This window comes from Dreissena polymorpha, chromosome 14 (assembly GCF_020536995.1).
Source record: "Dreissena polymorpha isolate Duluth1 chromosome 14, UMN_Dpol_1.0, whole genome shotgun sequence".
NCBI classification, from domain to species: Eukaryota; Metazoa; Mollusca; class Bivalvia; order Myida; family Dreissenidae; genus Dreissena; species Dreissena polymorpha.
In genome coordinates, this window is record NC_068368.1 from 14,595,700 (window position 1) to 14,618,532 (window position 22,833).

The window sequence follows — 22,833 nt, forward strand, 5'->3', positions numbered from 1 at the left end:
CTGAAATTCTACTGTAATACAGTACCGTCTTACAGATAATGTAAGTAATTACCAATATTTCACTGTAATACAGTACCATTTTAAAAGATATTGTAAGTAATAACTGAAATTCTACTGTAATACAGTACCGTCTTACAAATAATGTAAGTAATTACCAATATTTCACTGTAATACAGTACCATTTTACAGATATTGTAAGTAATAACCAATATTTCACTGTAATACAGTACCATGTCTACAGATATCGTAAGCACCATAGCCATATTCCATAGTCAGGCAGTTTCATTTCTGCCGCTGTATTGCAGATTATTCCTTATAATCTCTTGTGCTGGTGTAGATTATTTCGATGGCGACAGTGCGATAGTACGATGGCGATAATGCGATAGTCATATCGTACTGTCGCCATCGTATCATCGCATTCTCGCCATCGCGTTCTCACATTCTCGCCATCGTATTGTCGCATTGTCGTCATCGTATTCTCGCATTCTCGTCATCGTACATCTCGCATTCTCGCCATCGCGTTCTCGCATTCTCGACATCGTTTGTCGCACTGTCGTTATAATATTGTCGCATTCTCGTCATCGTACTCTCCAGTTCTCGTATTCTCGCCATCGTACTATCGCACTGTCGCCATCTTATTGTCGCACTGTCGTCATCGCACTGTCGCATTGTCGTCATCGTACTATCGGGTTTTCGCATTCTTGCACTCGGGCATTGTCGCCATCGTACAATCGCACTGTCGCCATCGTAATGTCGCACTGTCGTCATCGCACTGTCGCATTGGCGTCATCGTACTATCGCGTTCTCGCATTCTCGCCATCGCGTTCTCGCATTGTAGCATTCTCGTTCATCGTTCTAACGCGTTCTCGCAATCTCGCCCTCTGGATTTTAATGTGTGACCATTATGGCACTAACTGTATTCCGTAGCAGTTCGATATGCACAGATAGTATGAGTTAAACTCCGTATCCTCATGTGAGACAGTTCCATTTGTTTTTCTATATTGTATTTTAAACTTGTTATTATTATGTAAGAGTGTGCTATTTCTACGGATATGTTATTATTTATTCTTTCCCAATATTTTTATGTCGGACTACTTTTACATGTCTGTAGTATGTTGTATTCCTACTACACCTCTTTATTTCAGACCCAAGATGGCGGGCGGTCTATATTAACCTGGAGGGCCAGTAAATACACAAAGAAGATATCGCCATTAGGTCTATGGTAAACTTAATAATTGACACTTCACTTTTTTCTTCAATCACTTAAACATTTTTTAGGATGGGTATGTGCCGAGTATTTCGTCGGCGACTGAGCTGTCCGTGTTAAAGCATGACATGACCTTGACATGACGCCCCTCTTGCTCATAGCTCTTGAAAATAGGACTGTTGGAGATGTCAGCCATTCAAAACTCTCAAAACAATCTTGAAAGAAATGATGATTGAATTTGAAACAACAACTTAAAAGAAAGACTTTCTCGCAAAATTCTTATCTGCATATAGGACATTCGGTTCTTGTAAAATGAATAGACATTTAATATTTAAACAATATGGAGACGCATAGTTTAGCTATCAAAACGCAAATTTAGTATTGTTTTTTTAAGGACTACCACTCATTAAAAAGGTATAAGCCCCGCTTTTGGAAAACGGGGCTTAATGCATGAGCGTATTGTAAAGTCCGCACAGGCTCAGAGACGACACTTTCCGTTTTATGGTATTTTGCGTTAAAAAGAATTATTTTCTGATCACAAATCAAGTTAAGGTGGAAACGGTCGTCCCTTATAATCCTGTGCGGACATCACAGGCTTATCGCGGACAACACGTTACACATGCATTAAGCCCCGTTTTCCCAACGCGATGCTTATTGCGAGAGCATTCTTGATCACAAGACGGATCCATACTGTTAAAAGTAACAAGGGTAACTTTCTTAATACAAAATCATGCAGTTGTTGCACCCAGAAATTGGACTCAACAATGCCCCAATATCCATCCAGGGTTGAGCGATGAAATAAATAGGTTCAAACGAAAGATAAAGCAACCTTTTGACCGGAGGAAGAAAGTAAGTAATATCTTTGGCAAAATTGGGACGATTATAGTTATGCAGGCGTTGCTCACCAGATGTTCTATTTATCAGACTCAGCATATATAATATTTGGCATTATCGCGACTGAACTTTCCTTATTGTGCCAATTAGATAAACAGCAATGTGGTATTTGTTGGCATCGATGTCATGAAAAAGGTCGTCCATAGTTCATTCTCCTATATTTTTGATAAAAAAATATAGTATATTTATATCTATATCTATATATGAAACACACATAAACTATATAATATAAGACGAAATAATGGAAGCATTTGGATAGAAATATTCATGAAATATCAGGGCTTGCTCTTCAATTCGCCTCATTTAGCCAATGCTACAAATTAGCACAGTTATGACTCAATATATTTCCATTTTGGCTACAACGTTTTGTACATAAAACCTCATGAAAGTGATAGATATCAAGAATTACTGTTTTCTGCGGTAAATTGGCTAATAAAAATTTAGAAACCAGTGGGAGCAAGGATACAATAATGAAAAGTTTGAAAATTAATATAATAATTGCCTATTAAGGGGTCTTTTCACGTTTTGGTATATTGACAAAATACAAAAAAATTGTTTCATATTCGCAAAATTTCGTTGTTGTTATGCTATTTGTGAGGAAACAGTAATAATGAGCATTTACCATGCTCTAAAATATCTATTATATGCATCTTTTGACGATTTAAAAACCTGAAGATTATAAAGCGTTGCAACGCGAAAAGATTGAATAATTTGGACAGTTCTGTCGTTGTTTCTTTTCTTTTCTTTTATTCTTGTTTTTTACTGGAACTTTTAGGTCCAATGTTTACATTGATCAATATAAAGCATTTAATGGCAAACTTCAATACCTGCCAAAATCTGTGTAAAGGTCCGTTTAACTTAATAATTCCATGCGGTGATTTATGAAAGATGTCCCTGGATGTTTGCAGTCGGATTGTGTACATGTATGTAATATTGTAACTTATAATTGGTTCTATGTGTAAGTAGTAGTAGTGGTAATGGTAGTTGTAGAACTAGTAGTTGAAGTAGGGGTTTAAGTAATGGTAGTTGTCGTTTTTGTTATTGCTATTTTGTTGGTAGAAGTTGTAGTATTATTAGTAGTCGTTGTTGTTGTTGCTGTTGTAGTAGTAGTAGTAGTAGTAGTAGTAGAAGTAGTAGTAGTAGTAGTAGTAGTAGTAGTAGTAGTAGTAGTAGTAGTAGCAGCAGCAGTTGCAGTCGACAGTAGCAGCAGCACCAGTAGCAGCAATAACATTAGACGTAGTAGTAGTAGTAGTAGTAGTAGTAGTAGTAGAAGTAGTAGTAGTAGTAGTAGTAGTAGTAGTAGTAGTAGTAGTAGTAGTAGTAGTAGTAGTAGTAGTAGTAGTAGTACTACCCCTTTCTCCTTACAAAAAATACTCCTATATGCTTGCACAAAATACTTTCCCCTGTATCCATAATTTAAAATACTACATCTTTATTATTTTTTATAAAAGACTAGTCCTCAATCTGACATAAAAGACAAGTCCTTAATCTTGACATAAAAGACTGCCCCTTTATCCTTCATAAAATAATACGCCTGTATCCTTTAATAAAACAATACGTCTATATATTTCATAAAATACTTCTACACAATCCCTCACACAAAAGACTACCCATTCAGCCTTACGCAAAAGATTCATCTTTATGCATATATGAAATACTACTCATTTATCCTTCAATAAAAAATACGCTTGTATCACCACATAAAGAAAACTTCTTTATACATGTATTTCATAAAAGGCGACTATACTTTCCTATCACAAAAGCCTATTCCTTTGCCCTTACATACAAGACAACTCATGTATCCTTACATAAAGACTCTTCCTGTTTTCTTACATAAATACTTATTCACGATATTTTCTGAATGCGAACCCTAACCCAACTGAAGTCGCCGCCATTTTGCCACAGGAAGACGTTGAAGAAGGCTTTCAACACCTGGTCCTCGGTCACAGGGTTGCGCTTCCTGTACACGAGACAGACGCCCGATATCCAGATCGACTTCGAGCACGGAAACCACGGTGACGGAGCGGGCCTGGCTTTTGACGGAAAACGGTGAATTTTTGTTGTTTAAGACGATACTGTTGCAGTACTCTTTAGAAAAGGCGTATATAGGGGCTATTCTACTGTATTTTCGGTTTGGTCCGACAGACTAATCAAGTACGACACGTTCCGCTTTAATGTATGCTTCTTTTACAGAAAGTATCTTGTTACTGATTATCTAGTTTAGGCGACGAGTGCTGCACCAATGTGGGATGACACTTTACGCAAATGCATTAAGCCCAGTTTTCGCAGTGCTAGGCTATATTTTTAAATAATGAAACTTGTACGCATTAAGAACCATAAAATGTTTATAGGCAACACATTTTCACTAGACGTCAAACGTTTGGTGAATTAAAAAATATTAACGATTTCTGTGTCAAACGGATATTGCATTGTATTATTTAAAACATTTAAAGGGCATTAACGTGGTAATGCATTTTATTTTATTTTATAAGAGTTCTCTGGAAGGGAAGTGTATTGTTTATGCAATGCTATCAAAGCCTTGTTAAGTACCTACCTTAACACTTGAGTTATGTTACCTTAATCAAACGAATTACACTCGTTTTTGAATAAAATTGTATTACTTCGACTTAATTCACATTTCCTTAAAAACGCGTGATCATTTCCTACTATCTAACTAGAAAAAATTGTTCATATTATCCTTTTGTACAATACTTGGTTTATTGATCCTTCTGATGGAGTGTATAACATCTTAGAATCTGGTAGATTAAACGTACGATTGCGTCAGTCATCGTCAAATCTGTTAGATGCCCATGTTTATATATTCGACAAAGCTTTATGTGAAAGAAACACAAACGGTTCTTTATGTATTTGGCGGATCGTTATAACTTTGTAAAAGTACGGGGATTGCGTCTGCCTCGCGTCAAAAAGCAAATGTTTTGATAACAAAATAGAGTGCGCATCAAGACTCGCTTACGTGAGAACATAAGAAAAGGCAGAAAGACTAAATGGGGCGTGCTCTGTGAAAATGGGGTTTAATGCAAGTGCGTAAAGTGCTCTTCTTAGCAAAAATCCAGTTTAGGTGGAAAGTGTCGTCCCTGATTAGCCTGTGCGGACTGCACAGGCTAATCTAGGACAACACTTTACGCACATGAGTTCAACCCCATTTTCACAGAGCACGGTTAAAATGTTGTATGATTTTCTTTAAATCGTTACTTTTCGAGGGACATTAATTTTCGTTGATTGCGTGAATTGAACGATACATCGATTTTAACACCAACACGTCGGAAATGACCGACGCAAATTCCATTCTGTTTTCCAAAATCAGAAATCAACGAATTTGCGTTTCCACGGAAAATACTTTAACAAAAAGAGTATCCCCCTTTAAAGTGATTGTTATTGAGTGGGCTGTCTATATTAGTGCTTGCTGAGAACGAAACGTCGGTTTACCCCATTGAAAGCATTTAGTACCAAAGAGCACGCATTGAAGTCGTTTTAAACTTGTTTTAATTTAAACCTTAATGTAATATACGCATGGTTTCCCACGTGAATCAAATTAGATTTAGAACGCTCAACACGTTTATCCACATGACTTCCGTGACTAGAAGGGGTCACTGACTCACTGTTATACCGTGTTGATATTTAAGATGAAATATTTAAGAGGGTTTCGTTATTCCGTTTCTTCACGTTGTAATACAATCTGCGAACCGCAACATGCATTCCGAAACATAGTTTAGATTGAGAGAACATACATTCGTTACCCAATATCATGTATCCCATGTGGAAGCCAAACAAATAGCGATGCACGTTGAATGTCTGTCTTGATTGCAATGTGTCATTTTACTTCTAAGCAAAAAAATCGGTAGTTTTGTAAATTGTAAAACTGCTGTATACGTTTATGGCAAAACTCGGTTCAAATAACTGCAAATACGCGCTTTTCCTGAAGAATACAAGGTATATAAGAACGCAACAACTATAGACGAGGAATCTGTGTCATTTGTCTTTTATACAAAAATAGTAAATGTGTATGATAATCGAAGCATATACATTCTCTTACTATCAATATAGAACTATCATGTTATGTTTGAAAAACATTCCTGTAATATTCTATGAGATTGTCTTATGAACGCTCTAACTTGAGTTAAAGCAGAGATATTTTGTAAAGTAAAGAACATAGTAAAATAACTAAAATGCATCATAATGTTTGGACGTTAATTCTAATATAGCTTTGAAAATTATGCGCATTTTCTTACGATCGTTTTTTTTTCCTTTTGTTGTTAAGTATAGCACTCTTTTATCCATTTAGTATCGCATCATCAGAACTTAAACTCGTGTGTACATGTACCCTTACGGATATGTAATGAATCTTTCAGCCGCTTTAGGGGAATCGGTGTTAAATGCATGTTCGTAAAGTCACGTCCCTTATTAGCCAGTGCAGTCGGTCCAGGCTAATAAGGGACGACACTTGATGCTTTTATTGTATTTTGCGTTTTAAGGAAGTCACCCCTTATCTAAAGTCCACTTAAGGCGGAAAGTTTCGTATTTTATTAGCCTGTGCATTCTGCACAGGCTAATATGGGACGACAAATAACGAAAACGCATAAAACCCCGTTTTCCCAGAGTGAGGTTTTAATATATTACCGGTAGTATTATAAATCTTAATATTTCCGGTAGTATGCTACATCTTTATATTACCGGTAGTATGATAAATCTTTATATTACCGGTAGTATGATAAATCTACATATATTTGTATGATAAATCTTTATATTTTCTAAAACTTTCAGGAGGGGTCGTCGGTCACGCGTTCGGGCCCGGGACGTACACGATATCCGGTGACATTCACCTGGACACGGACGAAGACTGGACCCTAGACGTAGACCCTAAATCTGGAGTCAACCTTCTTGGGGTGGCCATTCATGAAATAGGTATCCAACGCAATGGTGGTGACCGTTAAAGGCTTTGTTAAACCCTTTTTACTGTAAAATCATTATAATTTTTGGACATTTTTCGTTTGACATTATTTTTCGTAGTACAATATTTTTCGTTGGACATTATTTTTCGTGGGACATTATTTTTCGTTGGACATTATATTTCATAGGGCATCAATTTTCGTTGGACAGTATTTTTTCTGAGGACATATTTTCCGTCGATTTTGTCGATTTAACGATCCAACAATTCATCACAACCACATCACAAAATAATCGACACAAATTACTCAGTTTGTCTCAGAAAATCAGAAAACTGCGAATTTATTTTTCCACGAAAAACCTTCGAAATGTCATGCCAACTATTAATGTTGGGCCAATATTGATGGGCCAAGTGTGAGATTGAGCGCTCTAAAACCGGTTTAAACCCTATTGCTTTGCATTGACCGTTCCAAGGCGGTTACCAAAGCTTTTTTCGGTTATGTGTGTATGTTGTTTCGTATTGTGCTGTTTCGTACTGTTTTGGCAATTGGTCACTTATCTTAAATAAAGGACCAACTAATTGTTACAATGGGAATGCAATACTGCTCCAGCAGTTAGTGTTTCACTTCTTTATTTTGGACATTATAAAAGAGCATTAAAGTAATAGCGTATACATCTTTTCAAACCCACATTTATGCATCAACAACAAACTAGATTTATCCGTTTAGATAATAAATACTTTAAAAGATAAAGTCGTGGGATTGAATTTGGATATTAGAAAAATACTTTAAGATGCGGTTTTGTTACTAAAATTAAATGCATGGCGTCTATTGGGCTGCTGAACACCTGTGCTTTATGAAAAGCCATCATAAATATTAATCAAACCCTTAATCCATCCATAAAACATTCATATTTTTACAATTGGTGTACACAGTTTTAATATGAGAACACCTCATGATCATCGTTACATTATTTGTACACTGATAATGTGTTATTTCTTATACATCATATGACATTGCAAATCCTTTACAATCCGACTGCGATATGATAACTGATATGCTTTTTCATTGTAATAAATGTGACTCCGATAATCATGGGAATATCCTGTTGTTTTGTTTGACAAATAACATGTTCTTAAATATGCTATTTACCTCTAAAATCCCTTTTACATCACTTTTGCTTTGGGAACTTGTTATTAAAGTGACAATCAAGCTGATTATTTCTACTCATTTATTTAAATTTTCCATTTATGCTTAGCAATATTTCGTCTTGATTAATTACCTGAAATTATGACCAGTACAGGATCCTTTAAAGCATAAATCTTGCGTGATAATAAATTATGCAAAGATGTTTACAAAAATCCTAAAGGAACTCTTGGATTTTTGCTTTTTCATACTACAAAATCGCATAATAATGGGCATATGTAAAAAAATCGTATAACATGGAATATGACTATGGAATACATTTAAATGAATACTCTACTTCAATTTCATATTGAAACAAATGTCCATACATTTCATACGCCGTTCAGACGGGACAGAAAAAAACTATTCCCATGGAGATTGGTATACATAAAATCTGACCTCTTGGCCATTGAGCGACCTGACCTACAAATAGACGATCTAGAATGTCTATGGGTTGAATTACGTATCAAGGGAAGACGTCTTTTATCTGGCTCTTTCTACAGACCACCAACCTTGTCCTTATCTAATATAATGCATAAACGATTCGATCTCACTAGCCGTTGACACCGGTATTGAGAACATTGTTATCACAGGTGATTTTAATCTCGGCATGAATACACCACAGTGTATGATCAAAATGGACTCCCTTCTTTTACAATATTATCTCACACAGATCATTAAAGAACTTACTCATTTTACTGAAACCTCGAATTCCATTTTTGACCTTTTTATGATAACATCTTCATTGGCAGTGCTAAAAAGTGGCTTGGAGAACCTTTTCCTAACCAGCAAGTTCGGTTTCATTGCCCAGTCTACTGCGTCATAAACTTCAATAGAACAGCTGGGTCTAATTTTAAACGTAAAATATGGAGATATAAAGATGGTGACTACACTAATCTAAGACAACTTTAGCAGAACTTAGATTGGAACGATTGCTGCGATAATAATTTTGACATATATACCTCAAATTTCACACGTCAACTAATCTGTTTCTGCGAAACTACATTCCCATCCAAAATAGTAACAATAAGAACAGCTGATCCTCCATGGCTAAATAATAATATTCGCAAGGCAATCCGACGCCGAAAACGAGCATACAAAAAGCAAAGGCTACCAATTTAGACCGACACTGGCACATCTATCGCCAACAAAGTAATATTGTTAATACTCTTGTCAGATGAGCAAAAAAAAATCACTTTGATAATCTCGCTAAACTAATACGTGAAATTCAACATTCATCATCCGACTTCTGGAAACAAAAAAATTTAAATCACAAATAAAAACACCTCACATAACGAGTCGCCTCCCTAAATTCATAATGGTATCATATATTAGTCAGCCCTTGATAAAACGAATATTCTAAATTCCTTCTTTCAATCTCAATCTACGTTAACTACACCCAGTACGCATATCCACAACCTACATTCCCAAGAGCCAGATTGCCCCGTCTTTGAAGATCTCATTATTTTCCGTCAAGATGTCTTAGATTCCATAAAAATTATGAAATCGGGTAAGGCTTCAGGTCCAGACCAAATAAATAGTCAAGTCTAAAAGAAAATTGCATCTGAGATTGCAGGTCCACTACAAAACCATTTTTTTCCACCATTTATGGTAGGGTCCCACGGAGCTGGAAAGAAGCAAATGTTTGTGCATTTCACAAAAAGTCTGATCCTCAGGATGTTGGAAATTATAGACCGATCTCCCTTTTAAGTGTTTTAAGTAAATGTCTCGAGAAAATTCCCCACAAATATAATTTTAACCATTTAAAGGCTACTGTATTTATAACCACATTTCAATCAGGCTTCATTACAAAAGACTCCACCGTCAACCAATTAGTATCGGTATATCACTCCTTTTGTAAAGCGCTTGACGAAGGTAAAGAGGTTAGAGCCGTCTTTTGCGACATTTCTAAGGCCTTTGATAGAGAATGGCATGAAGGACTTATTCACAAGCTCCGACTTAGTGTCATCTCGGGCAATATTCTATCTTGGTTAAAAGGCTACGTACATGAGAGGAGCCAGTGTGTTGTAATCCCCGGCTGCCAATCTGCCCCATAACCCATAAATTCTGGTGTTCCTCAAGGGTCTATATAAGCCCCTCTGTCTTATATTTATAAATAACATTGTACGAGATATTTATAGTCCAATTCGCTTGTTTGCAGACGATACCACGCTATATATAATCGTTGACAACCCTGTTGATGCGGCTAATCATCTTAACTCTAAACTTGCAAAAAATAATTACTGGGCTGATAAGTGGTTGGTTACCTTCAATCCATCAAAAACCGAATCTTAAGTTGTATCAAGAAAAATCAACCGCCCCAATCCATCCCCCTCTTTTTTTCAACGACTGCTAAATCAAATCACTGAGGTTTCGTCTCATAAACATCTAGGCTTAATTCACTTGACACAGGCCCGTACCCAGGCCATGGGCCCAGGGGCCCAGGCCCCCCCAGCTGGCTGTCGAACTATGATTTTTTTTAATAATCGGCCCACTGCAAGTTTTTCTCTCGTGCAAGGGCCCACGGTACACTTCCCTCAAAACAAAAGAGCAGCTATGTTTTATTGTCCCTGATAAACAAAGGGATTAACGCTCGCCAATGGAGATAAGCCTCTAGGCAATGTTTTCTTATCGCCGTGTACACACCATCCCCGATCAGTCCCCCGTTGTGATCATGAATGCTTCATCTATCGATGGTGATGTAACATGTATTTTGATACGTGCAGCGAATGGAAGCAACTGCTACAGGAGTTCGTAGACTATGGTCTGATAATTGCCGACGCAAAGTTTTTTTCCTTCTTTGAGAAGGACCTAGACGTATTTTTTCCCTTCTAAAAGTTAAAAAAATTTTGAAACCTTTTATTGGGAATTTTTAGGTCCCAATATATACTTTTTGCATTGAGAATAGGGCCCTGAATTTGAACCGGAACAAAACACTGACAATGGCTTTAAAAATGAGTATTTATAATTTTTGAAAGGAAATCACTGAAAAAGACTACGATGAGATAGTTAACATGTTTGATTAAAAGAAAAACAGATTCATAAATTTGCCGAGCAACAGATAAGGCAGAATTCAGTATTTAAAATAATTGAGTACCGAGAATTGAGTAATATCAACCTATTAATGGCTCATTGGTAAAAAAAAGAAAATTAAAACAACAAATTGATCTCATTATATAAGTTAACCTGATCCAGTGTAGAAAAATATTGTATAATTAAATTATCTCTTTCCTTGAATTTGTTTGAAAACAGTAAAATATGTTAAATTGATTATTTAAGACTTTCATTATTTCCCCCCAAAAATTAGGCGTTTCGCGCATTTTTTTTCCTAAAAAATTGCAAGGTCTTTCCCCAAAAAATCAGATTTAAAAAAACCTGTGACGTTATTGTTTTGTGAAAAAAAATGGTGGAAGCAATATGAGAGTTGATATGGATAATCGCCAGTTTAAACCTGTAAGTTTCCGAAATCAAAAGCTTTTAATATTGTTGTGAATTCACACCAATGTTTAAAGCTTAGACTTTCGAAATGTGCTGATATAATTGTTATATTCCATTAATTCATATCACAAAATACGTTTTTTTATAAGCATTAAAATTCACCTTGCAAAGTGCCAAATTAAAAGAAGTATATATATAGGGAGGGGGGACCCCTCCCAAAACCCTCCCCGGTTGGGCCCCCCCAGTAAAAAAATCCTGGGTACGGCCCTGTGACAGACTTCATCCGTCTAGAAATGGACAAAGGTAATCTAGTGGGTATGATTCTGTAAGAACTACAGAAAGCTTTTGACACTGTAGATCACTCTATCCTGCTAATGGAAACTTAAAGCCCTGGGTCTGGGGGATGACATTCTGAATTGGTTTTTCATCCTACTTATCTGATAGACAACAACTTGTAGATGTATCAGGTACTAAATCTACTATGGCAAACATTACATGTGGGTTGCCTTAAGGTTCTATTCTCGGACCTCTCCTTTTCTTGATCTATGTCAATGATATGTCATCAGCAACAAAGAATAAACTTTAACTGTATGCGGATGATTCTTGCATCTTAGTTTCAGGTCAAAACAAGTGTCAAATAGAGCAAGCCCTTTCTCAGGATCTTAATGAAGTGAGCCAATGGTTAATTGACAACAAGTTATCTCTTCACCTTGGTAAAACTGAATCAATTCTCTTTGGTACCAAGCATAAGCTAAGGTCAAATCCCAGTTTAAATATAATATGTAATGACACAGTTATAGAACCTACAACTGCTGTCAAGTACTTTGGGGCCAGTAATGACCAAAATTTATCATTTGTTAATATGACTCAGTCTGTTGTAAAGAAATCTAACTCTAGGTTACAGTTTTTATATCGTAAAAGCAAGTATTTAACCCAGCATACCAAAAAACTTCTTGTGATGTCCTTAATCCAGTGTCATTTTGACTAAGAATGTTCTATATGGTACAATGGTCTTACACAGTTTTGGAAGAATAAACTTCAGGTAATCCAAAATAAATTGATCCGTTGTGTGCTCAATCTTGATTCTAGAACTCATATTAGCCTGGAACATCATACTTCTTTGCAATGGTTGCCATTTGACAAACGTGTCGAGCAAATAATGCTCTCCCATTTTTTAAAGATCAGAAATGGTCTATCTCCTCACTACTTGTCAGACCAGTTTATTCCCCAGAATTCTGACCATTTCCATAATACCAGATTAAGTAATAAAGGTACTTTCTCTGTACCAAAGGTTAAAGGAAATGGATAGAAGTCCTTCAGTTACTTGGGTTGCACATTGTGGAATAAACTACCATCTTTTATAACCCAGATGGCATTATTGTCAAGTTTTAAATCTGCAATCAAACAACATCTTTTAAACAGAGTCTTTTAATCTATTTTAAGTTGCTATGCTATGCTGTTAAATGTTTACATTTTACTTTCCCAATGTCTTATCATTTCGGATTAATAATACAGTCATACTAAAGGTGACTTTTTAATTTTTGTTTGTTGAAGTTACCTTTATTTTTTAATCCATCCAATTTTATCTGTGATATGAGGATCATAATTGATACATTTGTGTCCATTGATCTGTATCTCAGTATTATATTTCATGTATATATTATGATTAACATAGTATTAAGTATTAATTTATTACTAGTGCCTCTCTATGTCGTGCCACCAACAATCAAGGACCACAATGGAAATAAGGGATATTGCTCTTTTTTGTGTAATCCTTGGCGTTAGTGTGCATGCCATAGTGCATTCTATGCATGTACTTATCAATTATGATTGTTTTTACTTCATATTGTTTTATGTACATGTTGTTTCAATGCATTGTGTGTATGTATGCTATCTCCGAAATAAATCTATCTATCTTACTAATATAAATGGGCCGTGCTCTGTGAAAAGAGGGTTTAAATCATGCGCGTACATAATGCAGCCCGCATAGGCTAATCAAGGACGACACTTTCCGCTTTCGAATATGTTCTGTTTAAAGAAAGTATCATCTTAACAAATATCGATGAGGCGGAAAGTATCGTCCCTGATAAGACTGTGCGGACTACACATGCTAATCTGGGACGACACTTAAATCACATTCATTTTACCCCCTTTTCACAGAGCACGGTCCATATTTTTCATTCTTCGGTTTATTTATTTTAGTAAAACTTGAATACGTCAAAGCAGTTCTTCACGTCCCAATCCAACAATAAAACGTATCTCATTTTTGTTATTTTCTGTCTTATCGACGTGATCACACGTATCTATGGCCTCTGTAATATGTGTTCAAACGCATCCATGTTTTTTTCTAGGGATTTATCACAAACATTAGACTATGAAACAATCAGTGGGAGAGCAATTACGATCTGAATGGGTCATCTTCTGTAATCAGACTGTTTCAAACGATGCAATCCTCGTTCCAAATCAACATAAAAAATATGCATTTCTTATCAAATTATTATTTTACATAATGTAAACTCGTTACTTTTCGTGGGACAATAATATTCGTTGATTTTGTTGGTTGACCGGCCCCCGAATTAAACACGAACACTTCGGAAAATTATCGACGCAAATTCCTCATGTTTGTCCCAAATCAGAAATCCACTTTTTAAAGGATCGACGAAATATTTTTTTCGATACCACAAAAGTAATATCGACAAATCAAAATTATTTTCTAGAGTTTTTACATTTAATATTAGCAATAAACATATGCCTTATAGAAAAATTCGATCATAGACTGCGCGCTGAGCTTAAAGGGATCTTTTCACGCTTTGGTAAATTGACAAAATTGAAAAAAGTTGTTTCAGATTCGCAAATTGTCGTTTTAGTTATGATATTTGTGAGGAAACAGTAATACTGAACATTTACCATGCTCTAATATAGCCATTATATGCATCTTTTGACGATTATAAAACCTAAAAATTATAAAGCGTTGCAACGCGAAACGATTGAATAATTTGGAGAGTTCTGTTTTTGTCGTTAAATTGTGTATTACTACGAAGATTGCTTATATAAGGTATAAAATACGTCTAGTATGTGTACTCGGCGGAATAGCTCAGTAGGCTAAAGCGTTTTTACTTCAGGACTCTGGCAGAACTCCAGGGGTTACTGGTTCGAAACCTGCTCCGGGCAATGTTCTTTTCCTTTTTTTAATTTTATTCTTGATTTTTTACTGGATCTTTTACGATCTAATGTTTACATTTATCAATATATAGCATTTAATGAATAAGATAAAAAATGCCAAAATCTGTGAAAAGGCCCCTTTAAGGCTTCACAGCTATTCGCTTTCACATTTGTATTGCAACTTTAATCCATTTATGCCTAGTGGACTCTCCCTTCCTTCTAAATTGGATCAATGTTTTTCCAAAATAAGGAATGTCTAGTATATTTATTTCTTTATTTGGAATTTTTCTTACGGAAATTCCTTTAAGCAAACAGCGCAGACCCAGATGAGACGCCGCATCATGCGGCGTCTCATCTGGGTCTGCGCTGTTTGCCAATGCCTTTTTTTCTAGACGCTAGGCATAAATGGGTTAAAGTTCGTGAAATGCGTATCTGTATTTATAGAGTAAATTGGAACCATCTTGGGTCGCCGATGAGTATTTAATGTCACGCCAGCACTGTTGTCAGCATTTGGCTCAAAACAATTGCTGATTTTCACAGATCATTATGACCATCAATAGTCACATACCATTTTGCTGTCAAAGGTGCACTCCACCCCCACTCTATTGTTTCAGGACACGCCCTAGGGTTGGTGCATTCCCGGGACCCTCGCTCTGTCATGTATCCGGCATTTGTGAGGACTAACCTCGATCTTAGTCAGGAAGACATCGAAAACGCGCAGATCTTGTACGGTGAGTGTTGTATTAAAGTTGCAATGCCCCATATACTTTCCAAGGAGTCTCCTTAGCGCAGTGAATATGGCGTCCGTCAAGCGACCGGCTGTGGAGCGACCACTGTGGGAGCGTTCATTAGATTTCCCCCAAAACAGCACGTTTTGGTTCTAACCAGGAAACGGACTCGAGAGCGTTTCATTAAGCTTACGATGCAATCTAACTTAAATTATAAGGTTTCAACTTACATGTATTAAGGGGGTCTATAGATACGCAAAATGCTTTTTATGCAGTTAGTATCTTTTAATTTACTCATGTGACCTGCAGCCACATACAACTGATGATGCGAAAATCATCAGCGATCGTACAAAATATTAACAAAGATGCGATTTAAATTTTAAAACAAATGAGTACATTTGCAAACACTTCGTCAAAATATGTGCGTAAAGTGTCGTCGCAGATAGTGTGCACAGGCCGCACAGGCCAATAAAGGACGACACTTTCCGTCTTAAATGGATTTTCGTTATAAAGAGACTAACTATAAAACAAAAATACAAAAAAGCGGAAAGTGTCGTCCATCATTGGCCTGTGCGGACTGCACATGCATATCTGGGACGACTCTTTACGCACATGCATCTAGCCCTGCTTTCACAGAGAGCGGATTTATTTTCTAGGGCCCAACCCCGAGGTAAAGGACCCTCCCTTACCCGCCAAGGAGCTCAAAACGGACGCCCCCAAGGCGTGTGAACTCAACATGGATGATATCGAGCTGGGTAAGTCACGGGATCAGGGATCTTATTGAACAAAAAATAACAACTCCTAAATGGGCGATATCACATGTTTAAACTTTTTGTGATTAAAATAAGATTTTTTAAAGATTTAACTAAGCAATTTACCGCGCATACTTATGGGAAATATTGTCGATTCTTAGGGTTTTGAATATAGTATCTGTACTTGTGGAATAAATAAGATGAGGATAAGATTTAAACTTATTCAAATAAATGATTAATCGCTTAATAAATATGGAAAACGTTGTAGATAGTTTAGATGTTTATGTAGATGTTTACATACATAAGCACTACTTGTGAAAACAAATAAGTATACCATTTCAACTAAAGAGGTTTCAATTACTCACAGGTCCGGACGGTTACACGTATATCTTCCGCAAGTCGCACTTGACACAGATAGACCAACGCGGCAAACTGGTGCTGACGCCAAAGAAAGTAAAAATTACGGACGTCTACAAGAACGGCCCGCCGGAAGTAGATGCAGTGGCGTTCCTGGAGGAACGCAAGCAGACGTACATGTTTTATAGTAGGCCGTCACGTCATTTTTACTACACGAATAAAAAATGATGATGATGATAATGGTGGTGCTGCTGCTGATGATGATGATGATGACGACGACGATGATGTTGATGATGACGACGACGACGATGATGATGATGATGATGATGATGATGATGATTATGATGATGATGATGATGATGATGATGATGATGATGATGATGATGATGATCATGATCATGATGATCATGATCATGATGATGATCATAATCATGATCGTGATGATGATGATGATCATGATGATCATGATCATGATGATCATGATGATGATGGTGATGATGATCATGATCATGATGATGATGATGGTGATGATGATGATCATGATGATCATGATCATGGCGGATGATCACGTAAAAAAAATATATTCCTTTCAGACAACACAATATGGCGGTATACAAACTTTGACCTGGACTTCGGTTACCCTAAAGCAATCAAAGGCTTACCAGAAGTTCCGAAATGCGCCACCTTCATCCGGGACCAGTATGGAATCACACGACTATTTCTGTTTGGGGTAAGAGCACTTCGACGGCCGCAGGTCACCATTGATCCTCCTGACGAAAACATTATTCATTCAATGAGCCGCATTTTAGGAAACAATGGTCTTAATTCATGAGCGTGAAGTGTCGTCCCAGAGTAGCTTGTGCACTCTGAACAGGTCAATCTGGGACGACACTTTCAGCCGAAACTGGATTTCCGTTTTACAGAGACATACTTATAAAGAAATATTCAATCAAAGTGGATACTGTATTTTACGATTATGCTGTGCTAATCTGGGACGCCAATATACGCACATGCGTTAAGCACAGTTATCCCAGAGCGCGGTTCAATCAGCAGTATTCAATTTACGCAATTCGGATGTTTTTATATGCTTTACAATATCTCCTTTTAAGCTTTGACGTTTTCAAATCTGACGATATTCCCTTCCGATGAAATTAGTTTTTGATTACTAGCTTTAGCGGTACCAAAACAGTGCGGTAATTGGTAATATCATATATCGTTACTATAAATAGTAACAAAATGACGTCGCGAGCGGGCCGTTATTCATATCCGGTGGGCCGATATAAATCATATCAGCCCGCTTAGCCGGGCCGATTTTTCATATCAGAAAAGAATGGGATCGCGTGGCTAATACTGAACAATAATCAATATGGCGTCCACATTCAGTCTTATCCATAAAGAAGTAAAACATCATCTACTGGTTATTGTTCTACTCACCGAAATTGTGTTATAACCATGTTTATTTTCGTAAAATTTAATTTGCTTCCATGACGAAGTAAATTCTGGACACATTTCTTCATCGCCATCCATCTTTTCCATTTAAAAGGACTGGATGTAAGCAGGCAATTCTTTGAGGATAGGCATTCTTTGATCGACTGACAAAGGAAGGACGTATTCATCAAAGAAATTACCCTTTTAATTCAACATCGATTTCCTTCAAACAGTTAAAGAACCATTCACTGACGCTTATCTTAAATTTGGACATAATCCATCAATTGTTCAACAAAACATCGCGTTATTCGAGTCGACATTTTAACGAAATCGAACATGCAGTCTCACCAGTTTCATTCCAGTTTTATATCCCAACACTGTTATTCACATTCATAATATTATATTAATCCATCGTAAACACACACACTTATCGTTCGATGCTTAACAAAATATTTAACTGTTAAATAAAACACTCCAACTTCCAAGTCCGATTTGTTGTTGTCCTTAAATCCAGAGAGTGATTGAAATGACGTCACATGAGGTACGTCATAAACTGCGTAATCAATTGAATGAAAATAAAAGTATGGAAAGCTGTTTCTGTATAAATTTTCGTGAAGGACCAAAATAGTATGATATGTGATATAAACGATTACACACGACAGAGCTGGGCCGGGCGTCTACAATCGACCCTTGCCGAATAATGGCCCTCGGGCCAAAGGCCCTCGGGCCGTTATGTCGGCAGCGGGCCGATAATAGACGCCCGGCCCAGCTCTGCCGTGTGTTATTGTCTAATACTTTTTATTTAAATGCGACGTCAAAACAAGTAAACTGCGGTAACAAATCTAAACAAAGCAAATACCCCAGCTGCACCGGCAAGAGGAATACCTCTGGACAAAAAAAACGATCGCCTTCAATTTTGGGCCGGTGACCAATTGCCAAAAAGACTGACACAGCACACAAAAGAACGGAACAAAAACATACATTTTGTTAAACCTAGTTGTTAATACTTTTTAAAATGTACAAAAATAACAGTATGAGCGCATTTTATATGTTTTTGTAAATGTAAAGAAAACTTTTGCATTTCTTCTTGTCGAAGAATCAATAGATTTTCGCTCTGCGAAAACTGTGCTTAATGCATATGCGTAATGTCGTCCCAGATTAGCACGTGCAGTTCACACAGGCTTATCAGATATAGCGCTTTCTGCTTTTATGGTATTTGTCATTGAAAGAAAGTATCTTTTTTTCTATAAGGAAATCGTCGCCCCAGAGAAGCCTGTGTGGACTGCTCTGGCTAATCTTGGTCGACACTTCACGCAAATATGCATTAAGCCCCGTTTTCTCAGAGCGCGACTCAAATAATATGTACACAAATAACAGACTTATTTTTTTAATAGTTTGTTGATATATAGCTTACTGTTGCATGGCCTCTTGTCGAAGAATGAATACTTTCAAATTAACACTCGCTGTCTGATATTTAGGTTGACCTTTTCTGGGAGTGGAGCACGGTAACGGATGTCTTACGCGCAGGGTATCCCCTCCAAACTGCGGAGTATTTCCATGGACTACATAAGTCACCAGAGGGCGCTTTACGGTGGAAAGATGGCTACATTTATTTTTTCAAGAAAGACAAGTAAGTAAAAAAGCGTTATATTTTTTCTTTCATTTGCACTACATGCACTACGGAGATTTCTGTTCACAAAATAGCGGGAACCTACATCTCTGAGGAGTCCCTGACTAAAAAACAGTTCAATGTTATCATGTTAATAGTTTAATCAATTATTTGGGTATTGTGTTAATAATTAAAACAACGCAATATCAACATGTCCGTCCGTTGTTTTGAATAACACAGTTCTTACATATATGTGCTATTGCATTCGAATGAATGTTTAATCGCTTATAAGTGGCTTTTGTATTTTGACTAATAGGGGGCTCTTTATAAAGGCCATAAATAAAGATTGAATAACGCAAACTTCGAAATGGTTTGGTCAACAAATTCACTTCACGGTATCTAGGTAACGCATACCGTTGGTGGTACATTGCACAAATGTACACTTGTTGAAACAAACTTTAAATAATACTAAATTGTATCAAAGAACTATACTTCAAAATGTTTAGTGTCGTAACATAAAACAAGATGGTAAAAACGAACCAAGAACTATTTTCAAAGGTCAATATACCTTCCTGACTAATGCATACATAGCTCAAACATATAATGACCAAAACGGACACAGATAAAACAAAGCATTACCATTCCGAAGTTTGCTCCAAACCATATCATGACTGAACGTACACAGTTTAAATAAACTGTGAGCAAAAGGTTTATGGATTTAAGTAGCCTTTTCACAGATTTTGGCATGTATTAAAGTTTGTCATTTAATGCTCTATATTGATAAATGTAAACATTGGATCTATAAAAGCTCCAGTAAAAAAATCAAGAATAAAATTTAAAAAAGAAAACAAAAGTCACCCTCAACAGGGTTCAAACCACTGACCCCTTGAATCCTGAAGTAAAAGTCTACCATTTAGACCACTTGACCATCCGTGCTCGTACAATAACGAATGTTTTTCGGCATAGTTGTTTAACGTCACTTTTGACCTTACCTGACCTTTGTAAGTGTCCGATAAATTTCAAATAAAATTTCCCGCGGCTAGACACGAATGAATACACTTAAATTATTTCATTGGCTGATTTGAGCATACCACCAGCACATTGGAAACATACTTGACATAAAGGTACAATTGAAAACATACCATTACAAAAACGCACATAAATAAAACATTTCATATCAAAACCTTCATCGTTAAAACATGCCTTGACCGAAACGAAAACTTTTTCAACTGCATTAATTTGTGTTCAGAACATTGAATAACTGTTGCCAAAACGTTGAAGATGTTTCACAGTTTTAAATGTATGTGTCTTGTTCTAGGAAAATGTGGTTTTATGCGTGAGCGTTAAGTGTCGTTCTAGATAAGCCTGTGCACAAGCTAATCTTGAACAACACTCTACGCATATGAATTAATCCTTTCCCACTCAGAAGCAAAGTGAACATGGCTATGTACAAACAGCGTAAAACCAGAACAGCCTGCGAGTAACTCGCAGACTGTTCAGGTTTTATGCTGTTTGCTGCTCATCAGTTTCTATGGGTTAAAAATGAATCTAGTAAGAAAAATCTTTAATTGAATTTAACTTTCTAAGGGACTATAAATACGTTTCTACAGGGTAAAGGGGTTAAACCCGTTTTTTTTTTCTGAACGAAGCTCCAATAAGATGTAAATTGTTATATTTTCAGGGTGTTTAAGGTACATCCGGGCTCTTACAGTGTCCTCAACACATATCCGAAACCGATGCCACCCGAATGGATGTTGGATATATGTTAAAGTGAATGTAGCGCTCAATTTCTCTTCGAAATTGAACAATGGCATTCTCCGTTTAATGAAAATGTGCCCCTTATGCATCAATTCTTGAGGTTCGACAATCGAAAAACAATTTTACACAATCTTAGATATAATGACAGTGGACTATTGTGTTGTGGAGATCTCGGGAATATTGTAAAAATATATTTTAAATTGCGTGCATATATATGTAGAGATTATTACGTTTGTATTATACACTTCTTTTATATGTTTTGTTTATGTTTTTCTTGTATAATTATCATACCATAAACATCCATTCATTTAACATTGTATTTATCCATACTTTTAAGTCTCTATAACGCTCAAAATCAACGAAAATTTTTCGTTAAGTATTTCGTAAAATAAAGTTAACACCTTAACAATCAGTGTTCCTTATAGCAATAGCCAAAATTTCAACGCTAGATGTGGTATGATTACATAGATTTTTGTAGATACAAAATGCTCGTTTTTATTTATTTGTGGGCACAATTAATTCCCGCGATTATATCTATTCATACGACACACGAACACCATTTTAGTGTTCATGTGTCGTATGAATAGATATGCAAAACAAACATAAAAACGAGCATTTTGTATCTACAAACATCTATTTTACCAGACCACATCTGGCGTTGAAATTTCGACAATTGCCATAAGGAACACTGATTTTTAATTGGTTAAGTTTATTTTACGAACAATTGTACGAAATTTTCGTTGATTTTGAATAGTAATGTTACTTTTATAGTTTACAACATTTACCATGAATAACGTTTTTATAATAAAAAGAGTGCATCCTTTACTTATTTATTTGAATACTTTTGCGACTATTTAATGAAATGGTAGTCAAATCAACGTTTATACTTGTAATTTTTACTTCATATCTAAAAACAATTAAAAAAAACACATCCATTGTCAATTATTTAAAACAAATGTCGGTAAACATATGACGGCGTCCTTCGAACAAATATATTAAATTGAAGAACTTTATAGATGTTGCTCTTTTTACATTGAACATTCGTGAAACAAGCTTAAAGTATAGCTCTATACCGGTACTTCAACTAAAAATAAATATATATATATATAATACGTTTCGATCAGAGGCGTTAATATTAAACGTGTATACTGTTTTAAGTTTGTAAACTGAAAATAGCAGAAAACTCAATTAACTGACAATAGTTAAATTTAAGAAAATTAAACACGTACAGAACGCCGTCTAGCGTCCATTAACTTAACATTGCAGGGGAGAAATCGGTACTTCTCGAATTAACTAACTGCAGGGTTGACAACTGGATATTTAAGCGAGCCCCTTTTTGAACTTGAACCTGAGACCAGTCACTTTATACGTATCTCCTTATTAAGACCAACAAACACTTACTATCTTATAA

The 22,833-nt window shown here is 36.2% G+C and overlaps 1 protein-coding gene across 1 annotated transcript; it reads left to right on the plus strand.

The window, feature by feature from the left end:
* Window positions 1–231: 231 nt before the first annotated feature.
* On the plus strand, window positions 232–22,247 carry LOC127857190 (matrix metalloproteinase-19-like). Its single transcript, XM_052393607.1, has 10 exons — window positions 232–246; window positions 1,146–1,222; window positions 4,007–4,150; window positions 6,867–7,024; window positions 15,405–15,521; window positions 16,175–16,273; window positions 16,638–16,814; window positions 17,221–17,357; window positions 19,534–19,685; window positions 21,346–22,247. The coding sequence occupies exons 1-10, from the start codon at window positions 232–234 to the stop codon at window positions 21,431–21,433; spliced, it is 1,164 nt and encodes a 387-aa protein (XP_052249567.1). The 3' UTR covers window positions 21,434–22,247.
* Window positions 22,248–22,833: the final 586 nt, after the last annotated feature.